Source organism: Equus caballus, chromosome 3 (assembly GCF_041296265.1).
Source record: "Equus caballus isolate H_3958 breed thoroughbred chromosome 3, TB-T2T, whole genome shotgun sequence".
Classification (NCBI taxonomy): domain Eukaryota; kingdom Metazoa; phylum Chordata; class Mammalia; order Perissodactyla; family Equidae; genus Equus; species Equus caballus.
Window position 1 is genome coordinate 46673656 of NC_091686.1, and position 17849 is coordinate 46691504.

Genomic DNA, 17849 nt, shown 5'->3' on the forward strand with positions numbered 1-17849 from the left:
TACATGATCTGTACCCTAAATGGAAATGTCCTATTTTCATTTATCTCAATTTCTACTAAGGTAGAAGAACAAAGAAGAAACCTCTTGAGCAAAAAGCCTAGAGTCACAGTTGCCCTTTCCTGTCAACGTTTGAAGAATATTGTTTTGCTACGGGTTTAACATTTTATTTGATGTCAAATGTGGATTCTTTCTTGTTCCTTTGCCCTCCTTTTGGTCTTCCTCCATCCTTCGCAGCTCATAGTAATATGCTATCAATAGAATATTTGTGCACAAAGTTCCTAAAATAAGCCCAAACATTATTATGGCACATGCAGTTAAAATGGCCAGTCGATAAAGTGCTGAGCCCTGGTGGCCTCTGACAAGTGAAGAGTCGGTGCAGTAGAGCCCCCTTCCGCGCAGGCTTCTGAACATCCTCTGTGACGGCCCCTGGGATGCAGACCACGTAGCAGATGCCCTGATCCGCTCACAATGCAAGATGGCAGAAACAAGGGGTCAGAAGATACAGATCTAGCGCCAAAATCTGATTAGCTCAGCCTTGTGCTAATAGGACAGTGACCTATTTCCTCAATAGTAAAATGGAAATAATAATAGCTGCTGTTTAACTCATGGGGATATTATGACACTCTAATGATGTGAACAGTTTTATATTAGGCTTACGGAGTTGTCCTACAAACAGACAGGTCTTTATTTGCTTGCACTGAAAAACTGGATAAGCTGAGCAGACCTGGACAGCGGTGTCTGTGACATTAATGCATATGGCAGGACTCAAGGGCATACAGAAGCCCAAGGGACCAACAACCATCTTTTGGTTGGACAGTTTTCCAGAATAAGCTGGGGTCCCTTTTGATAAAGGGAGGAGAGGGCTGGTGGGCCATTGCCATGAGGGTGACCCTCGTTAGGCAGTCAGAAGTGAGCTGAGTTGTATTAGTTTTGTTCACTGGCAGCAACGACTGTCCTGGAGTAAGCTGTACCTCAGGTGTGAAATTAAGCCCTGTTTCCTCTCCTCAACCGACTTCACTGTTCTGTTAGGTCATAATGGATGCAAGCTCACACCTTGCCGGGTATTATTGCTGACTAGTTTGCATGGCAGATCTGATGGGGCTTTGTAGGCAAACCTCGAGATGCACAACCCCAGCCATCGGGGGAGGAGCTGAGTTGGAAGAACATGTGGAAACACATTCTCTTGAAATGCTGTCTGCTCTATATGGATATACTGTTGTTTCATGTGATTTTATTTTTCTGTCATGGAATTTAGTGTTTGGAAGTAGCTATTGTCCTGAAAGTCTTAAAATGGCCAAGGCTTGATGTTTGTTTAGCTCGGAGAAGCAGAGCTAGCCCACCCGGGGGAGAGACGGGGGCTGGGTGGGTTGTGGGGCTGCCCTTGAATCAGGGCCTGTTTAAGACCCACTGAATTTAACAGCTCGTTTTATTATGTTTTAATTCGATGATTGAATGTTTTAAGTTGGAAATGTAAATACATGCTCTTGTTTAAAAAAAATTCAGAATAGACACAGATAATGAAATGTAAGCCTCTGAAACTTTTGGAGGTAAGGGATGTGTTCACTCTATTGACTCTGGTGGTGGTTTCTCGATGTATACATACGTCATGTCTTAGCAAATTGTACACTTTAAGTACGTGCACTTTATTATATGTAAATTATACCTCAATAAAGCGGGTTTTTAAAAAACCTTTAAGGTGTAGAGATCAAATTTTAAAAAGGTTAGCCTCTAGAGATCCTACCCACAACCCCAGTTGCCTGCTTCAGACACTACTACTGTTTTAGTCTTGTTGATCCTTCTAGAATATTCGCTTGTGTACCCACGCCAAACAGATCTCGCAACTGAGCCCTACTGAGCTACTCCTGCTCTCCCTTCTTCCACCTAACCCCGCTGGTCTCGTCAGTCATTTTAATCTCATGGAGCACATCCTTAGGAGCCGTCGGCCTCAATAACTTCGGAAGCTTTTAGAGGGGCCTTTCAGGTTCAGTTTGGTTAAAAATAAGTTCTGAGACAGAAGAGATGGTTAGAGCTGGCAAAGCTGGGCGTTGGTGGTTTGGCGGGTGTAAGCGTAGGCGCCCGGTCGCCTCCAAGTCGACATGTGCTGATTCTCTCCTGTTTGCTCTAGTGGCAGTGCTGTGGGGCTTTTGGAGCTGATGATTGGAACCTAAATATTTACTTCAATTGCACAGATTCCAACGCAAGTCGAGAGCGGTGCGGCGTGCCCTTCTCCTGCTGCACTAAAGACCCCGCGGTAAGTGAATGCCAGCACGCCGCCGCCTGCTCCACGTGTGTGTGGCATGAGCAGAGCGATTTCGTTCTTGAAACCTCTTCCTTCCCGCTTCTTCCTAATTGTACCTCCTGTAGGGGTGTAGTGCTCGGATCTCCCTAGGAGGAGTCATATTCGCCGACGTTAATTTAGTGCTACATGCTGGTTCCTAGTCTAGGCATTTTTGTGTGTTGGCTCATTTAACTTTGGAACGTTCCTACCGGCAGACACCACCGTCACCTTCCCTTTCCAGGTAGAGTCAAGGCCGCAGAGGTGAAGGAACTTCCCAGGCCCCCACTGCTGGGTGCGGTGGAGCTGAGCTTCCCCACAGCGGCCTGGAGGGCCTGGTCCTCCTGCTTCTGGGAGGACGCGTGTCTGAGGGCCCTCTGCATGGTGCGGGGCCACAACCCGCCTCTTCCCGGCCTAGTTCTGGGGGAATATTAGAACGAGGAGAAGAGTTTGGGACAAGATGGACCTAGACTACCCTGTAGGGAGACCGCAGCTGCCCCCTCGCTCGGTCAGAATGACCACCATGACTATGGTTTGTATTTTATTTAAAAAAAGAAAAAGTATAAAATCTGTTCATAAGCCACTTGCTTTTACCACAAGTTTGATTGTATTTTGGGTCAAATCATGTGCCTGGCATATAGAGTGACTTGAAATGCCACTCTTCTGTTGTAAGTTTAAAGCCAGAATTGAGTGTTAGAAGGAGAAATGTGAGGAGTTGCTCCTGCTTTCGTGTCTTCTAGACTCCAGCCTCGCTCTGGCCTGGCAGTCCCCAAGGTCCTCACCCAGACCCGCCCTTCCCCCCATGGAGCAGGGCTGAGTGGGCCCGGGTCCCCCTGTGAGGTGGAGGGTGTGGGGCCTGGTCTGGGGGTGGCAAAGCAGAACTTCCCTGCAGGCTGCCCATGAGGGGGTCATCCTGGCTGTTACTCTCCGTCTGAAGGAGACTAAGAGTCAGTAAGGACCATGCTCTGAGCCCGCAGACCTCCCCCGGAGGGCCAACCTCTCCCACGGGCCCGTTTCTCCCTCCCCTGTGAGGGCAGTGCCCACTCAGGCAGCATCACGCTGGCAGCACATATACTCTGTGCTCTGTCTCCAGCTCCTGTCCTTTCTGAAGATTCTCAGAAGCCATCACACTTTGTCTATGTAATGTGTGGTCAGGGCTTTGTTTTGTTTTTAATTAAGTAATACATTCTCATTGAAAAACCATTTAAATAATACAGGAGTATACAGATTGGGAAGTAGATGTCCCCCTAAAAGAGTGTAAATGAAGACAGTCCTTGTGCCCTTTAACCGTGGTTTTTATCTCTGTCTCCAGTTCCCCAAACCCCATAAGCATCTCGAGGTCATCAGCTTTGACCCCCCAACCTCCTGCGTCATGGGTTCGCGATCCTTTCTGATATTTCCTGAGCCTCAGTTTTCCTCATTTGGAAAAGAAGACTCATTTTAATATCTGCTTATGAGCATTGTCATAATAATTACAAGGGATAAAAGTGTTTCACATGGTGCCTGGGACAGCTGCATGCCCAAGTACACGTTTTATTACTGACACAAAACCAGCGATCTTCTGCTGATTCCTAGCTGGGCTTTCTAACAAGACTGAATTTCACTTTTCTGTTTTCTTTCTCCATCAGGAAGATGTCATCAACACTCAGTGTGGCTATGATGCCAGGCAAAAACCAGTAAGTGGGATCTCCTCTTGTTGCTTAGCACAAAGGGTGTTGGAGGAGCTTTTGAACTTGCGTGGTGACGCTGTGCTCTCCTCTTCCCTTGTGAAGGAAGTTGATCAGCAGATTGTAATCTACACGAAAGGCTGTGTGCCCCAGTTTGAGAAGTGGTTGCAGGACAATTTAACCATCGTGGCTGGTATTTTCATAGGCATTGCATTGCTACAGGTAAGACAAGGCTCCTCTGTGGATGATGTCACAGGGAAACAGTGCCCTGGGAGAGCCCTCGCTGGGACAGGAGCTTTGCTTAATCACCTTAATGTCACAGTTTTTAAGACTCCACAGTTAGGAGGGCTGGGAAAAAGACCTAAACTACTTGGTTTGGATTTCATCAAAGCTCTGATTTTAGATGCCACCATCCTGGAATACTTTAGGAAAACTTTTTTCCTTTTCAAGATGGAGAAGTTGATTGGGTCAGTAGTTGCCTGCTGGCATTCCAGTGTTTCCATGGCCTCACTTATACTGCACTGTGACAGCTGGGGCAGACAGGAACGATCAGAAGTAGATCCCAGTATGAAGGTTAAAGCTTTTTGGAGTTTCACAGACACGCTGTGCCCCTTGCTGTCTCTGGACCACCTTGACAAAGTGCTAGTGAGATAAGGGAGCACCCACTTTTCCTCCTGGGCAGTCCCAAGAGCTGGGGTTTTCATCGTATGGCGACGTGATACTTTTATTGGAGGGTCACCGTGGGGCACAATGGTTGAGAGAAATTAAACACCTAAATAAATGAAAAGCCATCCCGGATTCATGGATTGGAAGACTGAGGATTATATTGTTAAGGTGGCAGTGCTCCTCAAATTGATCTATAGATTCAATGAAATCTCTGTCAAAATTCCAACTGCCTTTTTTGCAAAAAATGAAAAAGCTGATCCTAAAATTCATATGAAAATGCAGGGGACCCAGAATAGCAAAACAAACTTGAAAAAGAACAAAGTTTGGAGAATTCACACTTCTCAGTTTCAGACTTACTACAAAGCTACAGTAACCAAGACAGTACATACCGGAATAAGATTGGACATATAGATTAGTGGAATAGAATTGAAAGTCCAGAAATAAATCCATACATCTGTGGTCTGTTGATTTATGACAAGGGAACTGAGACCATTCAATAGGGAAAGAATAATCTTTTCAACAAGTGGTACTGGACTAAGTAGATATTTATATGCAAAAATGAATTTGGACCCCTGCCTCACACCATATACAAAAATTAACTCATAATAGATCAAACATCTAAATGTAAGAGCTAAAGCTATAAAACTCTTAGAAGAAAGTATAGGTGTAAATATTTGTGACCTTGGATTAGGCAGTGTTTTCTTAGCTATGACACCAAACCACAAGCAACCAAAGAAAGAGCACAGTAATGGACTTCATCAAAATTAAAAACTTCTTTGCTAAAAACGATACTATCAAGAAAGTAAAAACACAGCCCACAAAATGGGAGAAAATATTTGCAAATCATTGTATCTGATAAGGATCTAGTATCTAGAATATACAAAGAACAACTCAGTAAAAAGACAAACCCAGTTTAAAGATGGGCAAAGGATTTGAATAGACATTTCTTCAAAGAAGGTACAGATAGCTAATAATCACATGAAAAGTTGTTCAGCATCATTAGTTGTTAGGGAAATTCGAATCAAAATCATGATGAGATCCACTTCACACACATTAGGATGGATATAATTAAAAAGGAAGACAATAACAAGAGTCCACGAGGATGTGGAGAAATTGGAGCCCTTGTAGATTGCTGAAGGGAATGAAAATGATGCAGCCTCTTTGGAGAAAAGTTTGGTAGTTCCTCAGAAAGCTAAACAGAGTTACCATATGATCCCATAATTCTCCTCCTAGAGAGGTACAAAAGAATTGAAAACATATATTCAACCAAGAACTTGTACACAGATGTTCATAGCAGCACTATCATAATAGCCAAAAAATGGAAACAGTACAAATGTCCATCAACCAATGAATGGATAAACAAAATATGGTTTATCCGTATAATGGAATATTATTCAAGCCATCAAAAGGATTGAACTACTGGTACATGCTACCACATGGATGCACCTTAAAAATGTTTTGCTACATGAAAGCAAACTGACACGAAAGACCACATATTCTATGATTCCATTTATATGAAATGTCCAGAACAGGCAAATCCATTGAGACAGAGAGTAGATTATTGTTTACCAGGGCTGTAGAGATGGGAATGATTGCTAATGGGTACAGAATTTATTTTTAGGGTAATGAAAATGTTCTGGAATTAGATAGTGGTGATAGTTGCACATCCTTGTGAATATACTAAAAACCACCAAATCACACACTTTAAAAGGATGAATTTTACAGTATATGAATTATATCCCAATTTTAAAAATAAAAGAGAAATGGGATTCATTGGCTAAGGAAAAGCCTAATGAAGTTAAGAGTTTCACTGTCTCTCTCTCTTTTCCTTCCTTTCTCAGATTTTCGGGATATGCCTGGCCCAGAACTTGGTTAGTGATATTGAAGCTGTCAGGGCTAGCTGGTAGGGCCCTGCAACAGCTTCCGCAAGACACTGGACAGAGCCAGCCCCACGCCCTCCAGCGTGCCCAGCTGACTCTGCGCCACACAGACCCTACTCGCAGAGGGATCCTGCAGTCCCACCTGATGGAGCTGCCAAGAACTTGTTTGAGGGGTCAGACTGGGAAATGCTGCTCACTGACAGAATAAAAAACAAAAACCAGTATGAAAGTCATTGTGCCATGAATCTCTGCTGTAGCCATGAATTTATGGATGGTTGGATACTTACCAAAAAAGAGAAAAGGGAGGGAGGGGGCCCAGATGTTCTTGAATTTGTGGAAAACAGTCTTCTTCTCTACTTGGGTCATCGGAGGGCTGGAGAGGCAGCTATGCTCTCCATCACACCTCGAAGGGACTGCCTTCTGCTCATGGCTAAAGAAGTGCGGCTTCTCTAAAACCCAGCCCCTTCCCTGGGAGGCCGCGGGGTCTGGCATCCCTTCACTGTACATTTCAAGGACCTGTCACAACTATCATCGCAAGAAGAAGACAGCTTGTCTTTGGGTTCAGATCTTGTGATGGCATTCAGCAAGTAACTCGGGGGCACGTCTGGTCTCTCCTGGAGTGTCTCCTCATAGGAACTTAACGCTTTCCGTGTGCACTGAGCAAGGGCGATGGAACGCTTCATGATGCGGACTTTTAACAGGACAGAGCTTTTTCCTGAGTAGGCCTGAGCTTTATCAATGGAATCCAAGAAGATGAGGTTAATGAAGGGCTGACAGTTGAAGACCCCCGCACCCCAGCCCACCAAACCAGTTGCTGCATTCTCTGGAAACTGGAATACTCTGGGGTTTGGTTTGGTTTCGTTTTGTTGTGGGTTTTTTTTTTTTTTTTTTTAAATCTCTCAAAAGTGAAAGCTATGATACAGGTTCTGTTAAATTTTAGTGTTTTCTTACTCAGCTTGAACATGATTTTTTTTTGTATAATCTCCCTGCATGACCTGTGACTCCGAATCCGCCAGCTCCTGTTCCTGCCGTCTGTCCTACAAACACTTATACAGCTCTCTGGTCGGTGTTCATTTCATAGGTCCACGGCCTCCACTGGGGTAGCGTGTCCTCCAGGTGGGAAGGGACCAGCCGTGCCATCGCAAATGCTTCCATGGACTCAGCAGCCCCTTTACCGTATCTATCCTCGTGGCCTCTTCTGCAGCCTCCCCCTCTTTCTCTGAATGGAATTAAACCCAGTTCTGAAACAGTACTGACACAATCAAAAAGCTTCTAATTGTTGTTTCTCCTTTTTCTGGTTTTAGTTTGTTTTTATTTTAAAAAAAGGAAAGAGTGCATGGCCCGAGCTCCTTCTGGTCTCCTACTGCTGACTCACCATCAGGATGGTAGCAAAGCACAAATACTCTGGAGGGGGGGTGCATTGATGGGCAAGTGTTCTGTGACACTAGGTGGGAAACCACTTCCAGGTGCTGCCACCCGCCCTGCCCCCACTCCATGTGGGAGGGAGGAGTTTTGCCCCCAGATTTTAATCCAGTGGGTGTCTACTGGGATGACTCTCCTGGGGAGGAGATACTGGTCTGTGGAATGCTGGGAAAACCACAGGCATATTTTACGGTGATGACACATTTGCCAACACATAATTGGGCAGCCAGCTAGCATACTTTGTGGAAATTTGGCAAGGTTTTCCATTTCAGCCCCATGTTGCATTGCTGTGGCTGATGAATGTGTCAGTCTGCTCAGAGAAAGAACAAAAATTCTTTGAAAATCTCATCTCCAGAGTTTGGGTGTGTGTATGACTCTGCATGTGTGTATTTTTCTATCTCTGTAGAGTTAGAGATGATCATTCCATATTCCGGCTGTAAGATTATTTCATGTCTGCCCCCTCCACAGTTGTCATTCTGTCAGGTCATTCCCACATGGAGAAGACTGGAGCTCTTCAATTGGCACTCTTGTCTTTTTTGTTTATTGCCTCATTCTCCAGTGAACTCCAGCTGACCGGTTGATTCAGCATCAGGCCAGATTCCCGCCCTTTGGCACATCCCGTGAAAGGCCAAACAGCAAGTGCAAGTGAGTTCCGAAGTTCAGTCAATCACCCTTTATTTTTTACACTCAAGAGTGGTTGTGATAAAGGCTGCCATTAATAAACTTGGTTCCACCTTACACGGAGTTATGTCTTTCTTCAGTGCTTCTCTCGTGAAATTGTGAAATTCTCTAATCCAGTGCTTCTCAAACCCGAGGTGCCTCGGAATCATCTGGATGGCTTGTTGAAACACACATGACTGTGTTGCCTCGACCCCAGCATTTCTCATTTGGCGGGTCTGGGGGGCTCGAGAATGTGCCTTTCTGACAACTTCCCAGGCGCTGCTGTTGCTCCTGGTCTTGGAAGTGCACCCGGAGAAGCAGAGCCCTGATCCGATGCGGGGGGTGGGGTAGACGGGTCCCTTGGTGCTGCTGGCCGCAGACTGCTGAGAGACGGGCAGAGCTGGGTACGTAGGAAATCTCTGGCCCTGAGGTCCCTGTGTGTTGGTCACAGGCACGTGGGGACCAGGTAGACAGATCATCAGGCCTTGTGCCTAGCCATTCCGGAATGGGGAGCCAGAGCCTGTGTTTGTAAGCAGCTCTCATTGAAAATGGAATGCGCAGTGAGGTTTAGGATTGGTGGACTGAGGTAAATCTTGGTAATATTCACAACCTTTGTCTAAAAAATAATTGCTAGTAGTGCCTTAGAGCAAGAACCTTAAAAGCCATTATGTGAGAAACACCGACTTAGATGTCCTTTCACTGTGAATTCTCACTGCAGAAGAAGACTTCTGTCTTGAAAACTATTAAAGGCTTTTTTCGAAGATCAAATGAAAGCAAAATGTAAGGTTTGTGTAGTCTTCTCGGACCCTGACAGACACGATGGCCCAAGACTTGTTTGAGCAACAGTTTGCCTCAATCCCTTGGATATTTGAGACCAAAATGTTACTTAAGCAAATGTGTCAGTGGTGACCGGAGATCCCTGCTCCCGTTTTCCTGGCCGGGCCGTCCTGGCCGCGCAGGAGAGGCCCGCAGCTCAGCAGTGAAGGGCGCTGCGTGGGCAGGACTCGGGGCTGCGGCGGCTGCTTCCCTGTGTAGAAGGCAGACCGTGAAGGATATTAAATTGGTCTTTATTTATCTCTATTGTTCCACCAGTTACCACAAACGTTTTTGCCTCTATGATTTAAAGAAATCTAGTACAGTTTTGAAAGATGAACTCAGGAATTAAAAAGTGGAATTTCATGTCATGAAGCACTTGAAAAAGAAGTGCCTTTACTTTGTTTTCTTCCTCTTTCTTCTACGATGGAATAAACCTCGACTTTCTTCAGCTCTCTTCCTGCTGCAGGTCCCCTGCCTCCTCCCCTCAGGCGTCTTCCGAAAAGTGTGTCTGGGCTTCTCCTTGCTGGGCAGGGGGGAGGAGTCGCGGCCCCCGCGCTCACTGGTGCCCGCTTGCGGCTGGCTGGACCCGCAGCCCTGGGGAGCGGAGGAGCCGAGCCGTGTCCTGGCTGCCCGCCGCAGCTCTGTCGTTGATGCCACGAAGCCCCTTCTCCGAGGAAGAGCTGGAGCCCCTCCGTGCACACTGGCCAGCAGGGTTTCGCGGCCGGCGCTCTGCAGTGAGGCCATGGCTGTTTCCAGGTGCTGCCCTCTCCAGATGAGAAGCCTAGTCTTCCAACGGGAGGGAAAGCGCAGCGTTTGCTGGAAATACACCACCTTAGGCCGTATCAGGGCGCCCCGATGAAATCTACAGGAAATCTATGCATGACAACAGATGGGCAAACCTATCTGCCTGCGGGCAGGGAGCAGAGAAGAGCAGCCACTCAGCAGAGACTAAAGCCATCCTTAGACTTGAGACTTTTCTCTTTTTTTTTGGAGGAGCTTGCATCAAAGGTTAAGTTTATAAACTTAGTTTTTAGGGCTTCTTTAATTTGAGGAATTAAATACAGCTTCCTCTGGAGTGTTCCTGCTGAGTGGTTCTCTTGTAAGCTTGGCACCAATGGGAGGATGCTTAAGTTAGTCCCCTTCTGTTGTCTATTAACCCAAACCAAACGCCTCAGGACCTGCACTGGCCAGTGCAATTTATTCCTGCACTTCTACCATCTCCCAACCGCAGAGAACCTGAAGGAAGAGCAGGTGCGTTCATGGGCTTTACACTGTGAAAATATCGTCGGAAAAGAAAGCAGTAGCTTGCGAACAACAGCGCTTTCCACGTCGTTGTCTTCACTGAATGTGTGGTCGCATTCTGTGCTGGAGAAGGCCGACTGGAGAGCCGTCGTTTAAATCTGGAACCTAGCACCATGGGTTCGTTTTCGCTCTTGCAGGGCAGCTGGTTTGAGCAGGAACGTTTTGATGGCCTGCCCTCTAGTGGTGATCATGTGGAACAATTGACTGGAGTGGGAGTGGTCCCTGCGGGGCTGGAGCCCTTGCCCTGCTCAGAGGTACTCGCGCTTTGGGGAAACTTGAGGGTAGACAGCTGTGTGTTGCGTGCTTAGGGTGGGAGGGTGTTTTGTTCCTTGTACACACTCCGGAAAACGACATAGCTAGTTTTGGAAAGTTTGGGAACAAGGCGTTTAGGCTCCCTTCACTACCTGCGTCCCGGTGTTGCTGCCGGGGCTTTATAGGGTCCCGCAGCCGAGTGCGCGCACGACGAGCTGGGCCGTGTCCCCTGCCAAGACGCAGACCCGCTTTATGGAAGAGGTGGTGACAGTCTGAAACTGCTGATCCGCCGGACAGGAGGCGCTGCCTCGTCAAGATGCCCCTTGGGGGGAGGGGCGCGCTGACCGTCTACACTTTCCCTGGGTGCAGCCCGCTCTCAACCGGACCCCCAACGGTTAGTGCCCCCAAGGCCCTAGAGTGCTGATTTTCATCTCAATTCCTCTTCAAAACAAGCAACTGTCCTGAAACAGCGAATGGAACGTTCCTCTTGTTTCCTCTGAAAGCACCCATGTGAGTCACCTGGAGTTTGCTTTGATCTGAGAATCTGCAACCTTGATTTGAAAGGTGGTGAGAGAGGTAGGGTGGTGCGGTGGTCGGGGTCACTGACTATAACTGGTGTTCTAGGAGTTTGTGAGGGGTTGAATTGTGCCTTCCAAAAATTCGTATGTTGAAGTCCTAACCCCCCACACCTCAGAATGTGACCTTGTTTGGAAATGGGGTCGTTGCAGGTGTAATTAGTTAAGATGAGGTCGTGCTGGAGTAGGGTGGGTCTTACAAAAAGGGGAATTTGGACACAGGCGCGCGCGCAGGGAGAGGGCTATGTGAACACGAACGCGGAGATGGGTGATGGGCCTGCAGGCCGCGCAATGCCAGAGACGCCAGCACAGCCCCGGGGCCGGGAAGGAGGCACAAAGCGTCCCCTTCAGAGCCTCCCCAGGGATAGCCCTGCCCACACCTGAATTTGGGCCTTTACTCTCAAGAATTGTGAGAATGAATTCCGCAGTTTCAGCCGCCGCTGTGTGGTACTTTGTCCCGGCAGCCCTGGAGAGGTCACGGCCTGCGGCTGGTTCCCGGGCTGGACAGGGCAGGTGGCTCTGAGGCCGCGCGGCTCCTGGCTGCGGTGTGGGTATTGTGCATGCGCCCCTCACCAGGGAGTGGAGGCTCCCTGCCCTCTGGATCTGCTCTAAGCTCTTGAACGCAGTCTTGACACGTTTTGCGGGACATTTTGAAAGTAAGGCATGCTTTATTAGGCTATGATTGAAAAAGGTGGTGCTGCGATCTGTATTTATTTGAAGTAAATCTTACATACGACTTGTTAGGGTGATTAAAGTCTGATGAATAAAATAGCCGTATTTGCAGGATGTGTGCTTCCTTGAGTCTTGTTTCTTGGTGCCCAAATAGCCCGCTAGCTCCCGGCTCCCTGCTGCGAGCCTGTCTGTCCGCTGCGGGGACGGGTCGCACTTACTGGAAGCTCATCGTGTGCCGGGCCCTGTGCTGGCAGCGCTCTGCGTCCATTTTTGAGGAAATGTGAAGCAAAGGGGAGAAAGCCCCGCCAGGCGCGGAAAGTTTAGGCTCCCTAGAGAGCTAAGCTGACGTCTTCGGAGGCGGCAGCTAAGGTAGGAAAACCCCCTGGAGTGGAAGGAGGGCTGAGCAGGAAGAGAGGCTTGGCCTGGGCCCTGGGGAGAGAGGGGAACGCATTCCAGGCAGGGGAGGCCCCAGGCCTTCCAGACTGGAGTAGCACAGGGAAGAGCTGCTGAGCAGAAGGTCCAGTACAGAGAGTCCTGCAGCGGTGGCCGCGACCCTGGCGCGTGCAGGCCCTCAGAAACGGGCTGAAGGATTGGTTCGTAAGTGAGTGAGCAGTAGCCACCTCATTCTGGAATGAGGAGGTGATGGATGCAAAGTGGAACTTTTGGTAAAGCTGGACAGTGCCTGCAGGTACTAAACCACTGCCATTTGATAGGACTGTTTTAAAAATCATTCCAAAAAGTTTGCCAGAATTGTCTATCAAAGGATTTTGCAGAAGGCAAATAGACTAACAGTTGCAACGCCCCATGCCCTCTCGGAAGTCACTGCAACTTTACAAACCCGCCAATCCGATGGCCTTAGAGCCTCGCGGGGCGGCAGGGCAGACGTTTTCTTCTTGCTCTAGAACCCAACTGTCGCCTCCATCTAGTCCCACTGTCCCTGTGAAGTTTCTATGCATGACCTGGGAGCTGGCAGGGAGGCCACTAACACGTTGCGGGGGGGGCATTGCATTGACGCAGGTGGAGGCTGGAGGTGACAATCTTGCTCTTTTTCAGCTGAAGCCAGGCCTCGCAGTAGAGCAGTAGTTCTCAGCAACAGATGCACGTGAGAATCACCTGGGAGCATCAAAAAAGCCAAACCAAACCCAAAACCCAAAAAACCCACTATGCAGCCCGTCTGCACTCCCCTCTTTTAAGCTCGCAGGTAATTCTAATGTGCCACCAGGGTTTCTCACACTTTACTGTACATGACTCTCCTGGGTCACCTTAACTCACCTGAAATCACCTGGGTCTGATGTAGCGGGTCTCGAGTGGGGCTGAGAGGCCACGGCTGCAGCAGACTGCAGGTGGCACTGATGTCATCTGCAGACCCCACTCTGAGAGGCAAGGACAAGCCCAGGGAGGCCTTGTTTAGAGCTGAACAAAACTAATGCCTTAGGGGCTGGCCCAGTGGACGAGTGGTTAAGTTCACGTGCTCCGCTGCAGGCGGCCCAGTGTTTCATTGGTTCGAATCCTGGTCGCGGACATGGCACTGCTCATCAAACCACGCTGAGGCAGCGTCCCACATGCCACAACTAGAAGGACCCACAATGAAGAATATACAACTATGTACCAGGGGCCTTTGGGGAGAAAAAGGAAAAAAATAAAATCTTTAAACAAAACAAAACAAAACAAAACATACCTTATCACTGACATTTCTAGGTGGTATCTACTAAGTTGAAATTTTCAAGTCTGGGAATAAAAATACAGGGGGATGGTAAATAGGTAATTTCTGTATGTTTGTTAAATACCTTTTATTCTGATTACAAAAGAAAAAGTCAATGCAGAAAACACAGAAAAAGAAATAACATTTTCACCATCTAGAGGTCTAGTCTGGTACTATATTAGTGTGTTTCTCTCCATTACTTTTTTTGTTTGTTTTAAATTGAGCAATGCTGTTCATACTGTTTTGTAGTCTGCTTTTTTCAAAACAGAACATTTTCAGTATCAGTGAATACTTTATAAAATAAAAATATGGTCACATAGTATTGGATTGTATAGATCATGGGTTCTCACAACGTGGGCCAGGGACCTTTGGGGTCTCTGAGTCCTTCTCACAGTTCACAAGGTCATGGTTCTTTCATACGACCACTGAGACCTCATTTTCTTGTCGTCATTCCTGCTGAGAGTACAGTGGAGTTTCTCAGAGACGAGACGACGTGGTGACGTCCTCACGCTGCCGGTACTGGAATGTGTGCTTTTTATTCTGTGTTGTAACCGTTTCTCCTTTTTAATTTCTAATATAGTAAATATTTGTAGAAACTACCCACTTAAACAAAAGCACTTCAGGAGCCTCAACCATTCAGTAAAGGGATCCTGAGACAAAAACGTTGGGAACTGCTGGTGTGTATCAACTGTAACTTAATCAATCCAGCAGGATTAGAAATTTAGGCTCTTCCCAATTTGTAAAGTTGCAGAGAACTTTCTGATACATGTCTTATATTTTGCACATAGATTCTTAAGAGTGGAATGATTGGATCAAACGATTAAAGACATCTGATTTGTGACACCTGTACAGTTAAGGTGTATTTAAAGCTGTACAAAATTAATACCTTATCCTTGACATTTAAATTTTAAAATGGAGATTGTTAATTTTGTCAAGGTTTGCACCCAAAGTCAAAAGAGGAAGAATCTTATTAATGCCTTAATACTCCAGATTAGCATTTTTGTTAACCTAATAAAAGTATTAGGATGCCAGTTACTCCACAAAGCAGAATGTGTCATGATGGAGGGACAAACCGAATTACTGTGGAGAAGTTAGAAGGCAGAGCCGCCCTCTCTGCACCCCCCGGAGTGGGCAAGCGTGAATAAGATGACTCTCCAGGGTGTGTGAGGCCTTTGTAGGAAAGATCGTCTCAGGGCCTCTGGCTTCAAGTCCTAGTTTAATTTCTACGGATGCTCTCAGTGCTCCCTTGAACAACTGCTGATGCTGCCTCTCAACACATGTTTATGGAGCCTCGCATATATCAAACATTCTACTAATTTCTAGGGTGAGAGAGGGAAGAGAGGGATTAAAACATACAAAGAGTAAGACAGGGCTGACTCATTCCGCCACAGGGCAGAGGAAAGGCTTTAGGAGATGTTATCCTGTATGGACTCCAGTGTGGAAAGAATGAGAGTCAAACTAGACACTGATGCGTATCCCTTAGTGCCTCGGTCCCTGTGAAGACTCTAGGAGGCTGGTCACCCGCCATACCTAAAGGATTTTGTGCAATGAGTGAATCAGTGAAAAAGCCCTTCTTGTGGTGTGGCCTCAGATGCACAGACGAGTCACTGTCCCCCATCTTCACGCCCTCCCTTGTAAGATGTGCATGGTACTGCCTACACCATGGGGTTCTTGCAAAGATGAAAAGGGTAGAAATACTCTTCGGCCCCCAACCCTATTCATGCCTCAGACCTCACCCAGAACGGCTTTCTCAGGGAGGTCCTCTCAGAACTCAGCCCCTCTCCACTCCACCAAGCTGTGCTCCTGTGACATTCTCTTTTGAAGAACTCGTCACACTTGAACTAACTTGAGTGGCGTCTTTTTCCATGGAATTGCCTGTGGTGTTAACTCTCTGTCTCCAGCACCCAGCCCAGGCTGCTCCTTTGAGCATGTCAGAAGAGAGTGAGAATAACCTTCTTCCTGGATGGAGAGTACAGCTCACCTGAAGGATGGACTTCTATTTTGTAAAGTAGAACTCTCTCTACTTCCCCGTAAGATGGTTTTTTCAAAGATGAACTGACCCTGGAAGCTGTCAGCCACATCTGGATGAGCTCAGACCTGTGTCCTGAGTACAGCAAATGCCTAACCCTCCCGGGTGTCTCCATCTCCCCCCGGCCCCCAATCCCATTTAACTATCAAACAGGGAAGGCGAATGCGGGTGCACAGTCAACCTTGGAAGGAATTATTTTGCTGATAAGTTCTGAGTTTCTCCCAGGCTTGAAGGATTTCTGAACCAACCGTTTCTTTGAATGGCTATGTTGCCAAGACGTGGGACCAAGTTTAAGCTAAGATTGTGGGCTTGCCAGATTGAAGTGAGATTCTCATGAATCGCATGAGTTTAGGTCCACATGGTAGCAGGAGCGTACGCGCTGGACTAGATGGCTACCCTTCAGGTGTTCTGCAGGGGAAAGGGAGACCAGCCTTTCCAAGACAAGAGGAAGTCATGAGTCATCATGTGGGAAGGCTGTAAGGACCCAGAGAAAGATAAAGGAGAAGGCTACGTGCTTACCAGGGGTACAGCCCTGCCCTTTGCCTTCTCTAGGAGCTCAAGGCCCCAGACTATTGGCAAGAGGCTTGCGATGTCTGGGCTTTTCATCAGGGGGCTGGGGACAGGATGTGGTGGGGGATGGTTTTATCTGAGGCTGTGCCCAGTAAGACTGAGCAGGCATGAGTGTATCCCTATGATTTCCCCAGAGGGTGTGTCAAGCAGAATTCCAGGTAGCTTAGGGCGGCAGAAGGGTCTGACTATTCTGGGAGATAAAGTCTAACTTACACCACACCTGGAGTTGCGTAGCTCAAGAAGTCTGCTTGCTCTACGTGCGGTGGTTTACTTGGCAAGTGATAATTGGTCCCTTGGTCAGAACTCAGTGGCCTCACAAAGGATGGAAGCTGAATAATATTCCTGGGGTACTGATGCAGCAAGTGGCTGCCTGCTTGTCCAAAGAGGAAGATGGCCTTTTGCTTTGACCAGGTCGGGCTGTCTCTGAGGACTTCCAGGAGAGTTCGATGTCTTGGTTCTAATAGGCCAATGCTTCCCACTCTGGCTGCAGGAGAAAGTCCCCTCTGGAGCTTTAAAGAATTCAGATGCCCAGGCTCCGGCTCCAGCTCCAGAGGGTTGATTCTCTAACTTCTGTTTGTCTGTTTGTTTTAGGAGGTCTGCTGTTGGTGTCTCCTGGGGACCCTGATGGGACACAACAGTGTGTGAGCTCAGGAAGTGCTGAAGGGCAGCACTGCAGGCTGAGGGGCTCAGTTTGTTTCTGGAGCATCCCCTGTAGTCGAGGCTCAGCTGGAACGAGGACCTGCCCACTAGACGTCTCCTCCTCAAGATCCCCTAAGCACCTCACACCCAACACATCAAAGCCAGCTCATTGTTCTTTCACAGGAACCTGCTTCTCCTCCTTTGTTCCTCTTCTCAGTTAACATCACCACTGTCTTCTGCCCAGTCACCCAACTCAGACGCTTCAGAATCATCTTTGATTCCAATCTCCAACCCGCAAATATATCTGAGACCTTTTCTCTCTCTCTAGTCCTCATTTAATCACTGAGATCTGGGAAGGCTCTGAGATTTCACCCTCCTTGCAGGCTAACAAGTTAGCCTGCCACAGTCTCGCCGATGCCGCAAGGAGGCTTGACACTCCTGGGTCAGAGACAGAGGACTTGATTACTCCCAGCCCTGCAGGTGGCACGAGTTTCATGTTTGCAGTAGTTTTTCTTGCACCTAGTCCCAAGGAGGACAGTGACTCAGAGGGATACTACCCACACAGTGGGCTTATGGCCCAGCTGAGGAAGCCTGAGCTTAGGAAACCCTCAGTCTTAGACAGCAATCCTGGCCGACTCCTGCCCTGAGGATGCATTATCTTTATCACCCTGCACAGTACAAAAACCTGCCCTCTGCCCCCAGAGGGAGACACCATCTCTGTC

The 17849-nt window shown here is 47.7% G+C and overlaps 1 protein-coding gene across 3 annotated transcripts in view; it reads left to right on the forward strand.

Moving 5' to 3' along the window:
- TSPAN5 (tetraspanin 5) overlaps nucleotides 1-8648 on the forward strand; it is a 152687-nt gene extending 144039 nt beyond the window's left edge. For all 3 annotated transcript variants that reach the window (XM_001914831.6, XM_023637676.2, XM_070263398.1), the window contains 4 exons: nucleotides 2126-2251; nucleotides 3904-3951; nucleotides 4048-4164; nucleotides 6450-8648. In XM_001914831.6, coding sequence (XP_001914866.1) covers nucleotides 2126-2251; nucleotides 3904-3951; nucleotides 4048-4164; nucleotides 6450-6515 — 357 coding nt within the window. In that variant the 3' untranslated portion in view covers nucleotides 6516-8648. The remainder of the gene's footprint in view (nucleotides 1-2125; nucleotides 2252-3903; nucleotides 3952-4047; nucleotides 4165-6449) is intronic.
- The last annotated feature ends 9201 nt before the right edge of the window (nucleotides 8649-17849 follow it).